The following is a 6,000-nucleotide window of genomic DNA, read 5'->3' as shown; positions in this document are numbered from 1 at the left end:
TGCAAGCGGCTAATCTCGATTTTCAATCGGCTTAAGCCTAAGCTCAGACACACCTTTCTCAAACACTGAGGTATTGATAAACGGTTCTCTCATTTGAGGATTTAAAAAGAAAAACAATTCACTAAATTGTTTAATTATTTTCTATGCTTATTTGAAAGCATTAAAATATTCTTTTGTTTTGATTTTTAATGTGTCTTTTTATCTTACTTCCTTTTTGTTTTATTTTGTTTCAAAATATTGATGGGCAATGTGCACCATTTACCTTATTATTGGGGGCCCTTCATAATACATAAGCCATTTGCGAGTAGCGGGTATCGACTAGACGAAAATAAAAAAATGGCATGATTGAGACTTACTTTAAATGTTATTGAAATTTTATAATATTAAATGGATCGTTTTATTTAACTTGTATATGGACAATACAATTTTATATTAAAACAATACAACTGCAACATTGATTAAGACCTACTTTCGATAAATCTTTCCTCGCCCCTTGCCTTCAAGAGGCCATCGTGAGTCCTCACTTGTTAAGGTCCAAGTCTTAACATGACGCCGGACATCGTGCCAAGATGTGTATGAACGGACAGCAGTGTCTGCAGACACTTGCTAGTTCTACGTTGCCTGCAGACGTCCTTCTACCAGGTATGCGTGTGCGCCAGAAACACAGGCACGCGCACAATTTGTTACGCGATTAAGGGGAGAGAGAGAGAGAGAGAGAGAGGTGGAGAGCACTGACATTACATTTTCTGGAATTTCCAGCATTTCTGCTTGGGTATCTGAAAGCCTCGTTGCTCACATATCCTGGGCAGAAGGCTTCTTCAACTGCTTGCCACCCTCCCCGCACTGTACCACACCGTGTTTGAAATGCAGTGGCTGGCTTTACTTGAGTCCCACTCCCTCTGGTTTTGGAGACAGATTCTTGTTTTTTTCGCAACACTTGCATTGGCATTAGTCTCCTTTAAAGTGGTTCCTTATGTATCCTTCTTATTAGAATAATTACAGAAACGGGAGCGGGATGCACTGTTGATTTTTCTTGTTGATTTAGTTTTCTCAGCGTAACTTTGTGCTCTTTTGTAGGGTTGGCCATTCTTGTGACAACTTTTGAGAGAGAGAGAGAGAGAGAGAGAGAGAGAGAGGTGATACTACGCATCCACAACATCAGGGCTCGTGGCCTTACTTTGATATGTTTGATACAACCCTGCTTGCCAAGTATCAAATCTTATTGTTCGTTATTGCTAGAGATCAAGACTCCTTTGCACACATACAGATCCATTTTTACTTTGATGAGAAGGGTCTGTTCTTTCTAGCCTTGCTTGGAAGCTGATGTAGGTCCTATGACATCTCTCTATAGGGGAGGCTCTCTCTTGGAAATTGGAGGCGTTTGTCATTTCATGTGTGCAGGATGGATTTGGCCAGGGACCAACATTGATATCAGAGTGTAACGTGCAGCGGAAGTGAATGATGGTGTATGGCTCAAGATGAGTGCTCAGTGGTACTCAAGGTTCATTTTTATTAGCGGAAGGGAGAGCCTTCTGTGTGTTAGTGGAGAATGTGCATGACCAAAACAAGAGTGGAATGCAAAGTGTGAGTGAGAGTGCTAGAGAGAGAGAAGAGATATAACCGGCCTGTACAACTTAGAGGGCGATACTATTTCAATTACCTGCTAACTTTACACAGAGCATTGAGAAGGGAAGAGAACACAGTTGCGTCCAGCGACTAGAATGTCACTGCGCACACGAGACCAACACCCTGTAGGCCCCAAAGACTGGCGCCCCTTTCGGCATTTCTTTATTCAAATTAAGGTAGACGATCCGACCACTTCGCACAAGCTTTCACAAAGCTGTCCAAACCTGGCGATGGCTGAAAACGCAGGTTCTCGACCTGATTTTGACAGCATAATGGCGCAAAAGCCCCTGTAGGTCAAAAGCACCTGTCTAGGACGGATTCCCTTGCTATATGGAAGCTTTCTGGTGAGCTGTCATAGAAATTCAGCGAGCTGTAATTCCCTGTTTTTCGCTGTCGGGTGCCCAGAAGCCTGTACACGCATCTCAAGGCTCTCACGAGGCTCCCCCGGGGTTCCCTTGCAGGTTAGGTGCGAAACCCTAAACCTGTAGAAAAACACAGTAGCTTGTAATTCGTTGTTTCGGATCGTTTTTAGCGGAGCGAACACGCTTACGCGTGTCCCAAGGGCTCTCGCACGCAATGGGACAGTTCCCCTGTGAATTAGACGAGTTTTCACGCGAGAAAACTCTCCGAACTCGCAATTTCTCGCGATGAAACTGTGCGTACCTGCGGGGGATTAGCAATTAGCTAATCCGGTTCCTGTTCAGAAGGCTCTTGCCTTGGCAAACGCGCATAAACCCCCAGAACTGTACATGTTCATCTGAGTAGCCCAACTAGTGGGGCATTACCATATGTGCCAAAAGGGAGAGATGCACGAGAGCAAATCATCGCGCTACATAAGACAGAGGAGAAGGCAAGCTTTCCATTAAAGCTGTAGACCTGCACCCACTACTCACACACACACTGTAGCTCCTTATGAGTCAAATCAGCCTCCTCTCTCAAATTGGGCGTCCCCTCTTGCTGATGGAAGTGGAAAACTGCACCAGGAGCCGCCATGTATCTAGTTTGCCCCTTTTGAGTTAATTCTCTAGTTCCCACTGACTTATAAGTTATAAGTGACTTTCCGAGTGGCCTAGACTTCATTTGGCGCACACTGGCTTCCATACTCATCAGAATTCAGTGCTAACTGGCCTGACCAGTCCCAGACTGACCGACCTATACTCTCGTTGTGAGAAACCTATTCGGCCGTAGCCGTTTCACACTGGCCATGCAATGTCTACTTGCACCTTTTCAAGGGTTCCGGGGAAAACAAGTAAAAATAAAAATAAATAAAAATATCTAGTACTTATTTACGGAAGGTAACAGGAAAAATACACCTCCTGGTGACACACCCCACTCTTGAAATACTGCAAGCGACCTCGCTTGCATGCCAAATAATACATGCGGTATCCTAATATCACATATATTCTATAATGGGAATCCAAGATATACATGCTTCCGGAAATGTAGCGTTGGACGATTAAACAATCTCACCAACCTGGCTACGACACATATATCAAGCATAGAAGTCTTCTAGATTACTCTCAAGCACAAGCTTCTCTAGCTAAATTCTGTATGGAAAGAGTAGATACAATTGCGGAACTACTCTCTTGAGCATCATGAACCATGCTCTTGCCTTGCTCCGGAGAAGAGTACATCAAGTCACTGTGGGTTCCATCTGAAAGGCTTCAAGATACAATTGCAATAGCTGAGGTGAATCAACCAATTCAAACTCTTCCATCCATTTGGCATCCAATGATGGATAGTTCTTGAACTTCACCAAATAGCGTCTTGCAACCTTTCCTCTAACCTTTCTTTCCTTATGTGCCAATATCTGTTCAGGAACAAGGATCTCATCCAATTCTTCCACTTCGGGTTGTTCCTCATCAAGCATATTCTCTGGCACATTACCAACAAAGGGTCTTAGAAGGTTGACATGAAAAGCATTATGTATTTTCCAGCCTTCTGGTAGCTTTAACCTGTAAGCTACATCGCTGATCTTTTCTGAAATCTGAAAAGGACCATAATATTGCATACTGAGCTTAGGAAACAAGCGTTCCTTGCCTTTCCTTTTCCTTAACCTGGCCTTTTCAAAGCGCAAAAGCACCCAATCACCAAGTGAAAATACAAGTTCACGACGGTGACGATCAGCAGCTTTCTTTTGCTTAGCTTGAGTCTTCTCAAGAGCAATGTTTATCTTCCTGTATGTTTCATCCATATCTTGCACATACTTGTTTGCCTCAAAAATCTTGTCCTTAGTCTGCAAAATGGGCGGGACTTTCTTCCCTCCTTCCACTATCTCAAATGGTGCCTTACCTGTTGACGTATGCACAGTGTTATTGTAAGCATATTCAACCAATGGAAGATGGTGTTCCCAAGTTGCCTTGTGCTCTGACACATAACATTTGAGCAAGTCCAGAACAGTAGAATTTGCCTCTTCTAACTGTCCATCAGTTTGCGGATGAAACGAAGAAGAGAACTTTAGCGTAGTGCCCATGTTCTCAAACAATGCCTTCCAAAAAAGACTTGTCATACGTGGATCCCTGTCACTGACAATTGACTGAGGCATCCCGTGATATTTAAAGATATTGCTCATAAATATCTTGACCATGTGTTCTGGCTTTATTTTCTTCCTCACAGGAATGAAATGGGCCTGCTTACTGAACCTACAAATGATAGTACAAATCCCATCATTGCCTGTTTGCGTTCTTGGAAGATCAAAGATAAAGTCCATTGCTATGCTTTCCCATAGCCTATCTGGGATCGGCAATGGCTGCAACAATCCCGGTTGCTTTTGTTTGTCAAATTTGACTTTTTGGCATACTAAGCATGATCTTACAAATGTGTCAACATCTTGACGCAAAGTTGGAGAATGCCTCAACCCCTTTCATTGTCGCATCAATTCCACGATGCCCAGCATAAGGTGGAGCATGACTTTCCATCAAAATCTTTGGCCGTAACTGTTTAGTAACGCATAACTTTCCATGCATCATAAGAAAGTCATTCTTAAGCATATAGTGCTCATGATGTTGCCCATCAACAAGCTGGTCATAGATCCTTGCAAAATCTGAATCTTCAGCATATCGTGTCTTCATTTCGTCTAGTTCACAATGGTACGGAATTGACACTGTTGAAATTTGGAGCTTTCGTGACAACGCATCAGCCACCACGTTCTTTTTCCCTTGCACATGCACAATCGGAAAATGGAACATTGACAAGATGTTTGCCCATCGCATGTGCTTCTCAGACAACTTCGTCTGTGTGAGAAAATATCGCAAGGTTTGATGATCCGTTTGGACAACAAAATCAGCCCCTAGCAGATAGTGTTTCCAACTAGTGAGAGCATGAATTACTGCCAGCAATTCTTTCTCATAGACTTGCAAGTTTCTTTCAGTCTTCAAAAGAATTCTGCTCTCATATGCGACTACTCGACCATTCTGCATTAGAACTGCACCAAGACTATGGCCACACGCATCACATTGAACCACAAAAGGTTTGGAAAGATCTGGCAAAATGATTACTGGATCTGAAGTCAGCTTCTCTTTCAAGTGTTTGAACGCTAAAATTCCCTTGGCTGTCCACTTGAAAGTAATTCCTTTTCCTTGCAGTGCATGGAGTGGAGAAGCAATCTTAGCAAAATTTCGGATGAACCTCCTGAGAAGGAACATAAGCCTAGAAAGCTTCGAATGTCATGTACGGACTTCAAGTCTGGCCATGACCTAATTGCTTCCACTTTAGCGGGATCCATGCGTACCCCATCCTTCAAAACAATGTGCCCAAGGAAGTGAATTTCTTGCAAAAAGAATTCACTCTTCTTCGCATTAATGAGTAGCCTGTTCTTACGTAACTCATTGAAAACTGCAGTCAAGTGATCCCTATGCTCCTCTTCAGACTTCGAATAGACAATCATGTCATCAAAGAAGGTACCCACGAAGTTTCTATGTGGTCTAAAAATTCTGTCCATCATTCTATTAAACGTGGCAGGATCATTTGTGAGACCAAATGGCATGACAAGAAACTCATAGAGACCAAATGTTGTCCTGAACGCAGTCTTATGGACATCTTCGGCCTAATGCGTATCTGATGATACCCACTCTTTAGGTCTATTCATTGTAAACAATGACGCTCCCTCAAGCCGATCAAGAATGTCATCGATCCTTGGTATGGGGAATCTGTTCTTGATGGTATTCTTATTCAAGGCGCGATAGTCAATGCACATATGCCATGAACCATCCTTCTTCTGCACTAAGAGTACAGGCGAACAAAAAGGGGATGAACTGGGCTGAATCAGCCCCTTCTCTAAAAGCTTGTTGACCTGACTCATAATCTCTTTCTGCTGGGCTGCACTAACCCTGTATGGTGGTCTATTCGGTGGACTAGAACCTGGCACAAGATCTA

At 43.1% G+C, this 6,000-nt stretch overlaps 1 protein-coding gene across 4 annotated transcripts in view; it reads left to right on the top strand.

The window, feature by feature from the left end:
* The first annotated feature begins 509 nt into the window (after nucleotides 1–509).
* LOC147422446 (manganese-dependent ADP-ribose/CDP-alcohol diphosphatase-like protein) overlaps nucleotides 510–6,000 on the top strand; it is a 72,530-nt gene continuing 67,039 nt past the window's right edge. For 2 of the 4 annotated variants that reach the window (XM_086502415.1, XM_086502411.1), the window contains exons 1-2: nucleotides 572–642; nucleotides 760–902. Coding sequence is in view for 1 of the 4 variants with exons in the window: in XM_086502410.1 (XP_086358536.1) it covers nucleotides 570–642 (73 nt within the window). In the remaining 3 variants the exon portion in view is untranslated. Of the gene's footprint in view, nucleotides 643–759; nucleotides 903–6,000 lie in introns of all 4 variants that reach the window. The other 2 variants (XM_086502410.1, XM_086502414.1) reach the window with 2 other exon arrangements.

Source organism: Adiantum capillus-veneris, chromosome 27 (genome assembly GCF_014529385.1).
Source record: "Adiantum capillus-veneris isolate H3 chromosome 27, ASM1452938v2, whole genome shotgun sequence".
In the NCBI taxonomy this organism is placed as follows: domain Eukaryota; kingdom Viridiplantae; phylum Streptophyta; class Polypodiopsida; order Polypodiales; family Pteridaceae; genus Adiantum; species Adiantum capillus-veneris.
This window is presented reverse-complemented; position numbering and strand designations above follow the sequence as displayed.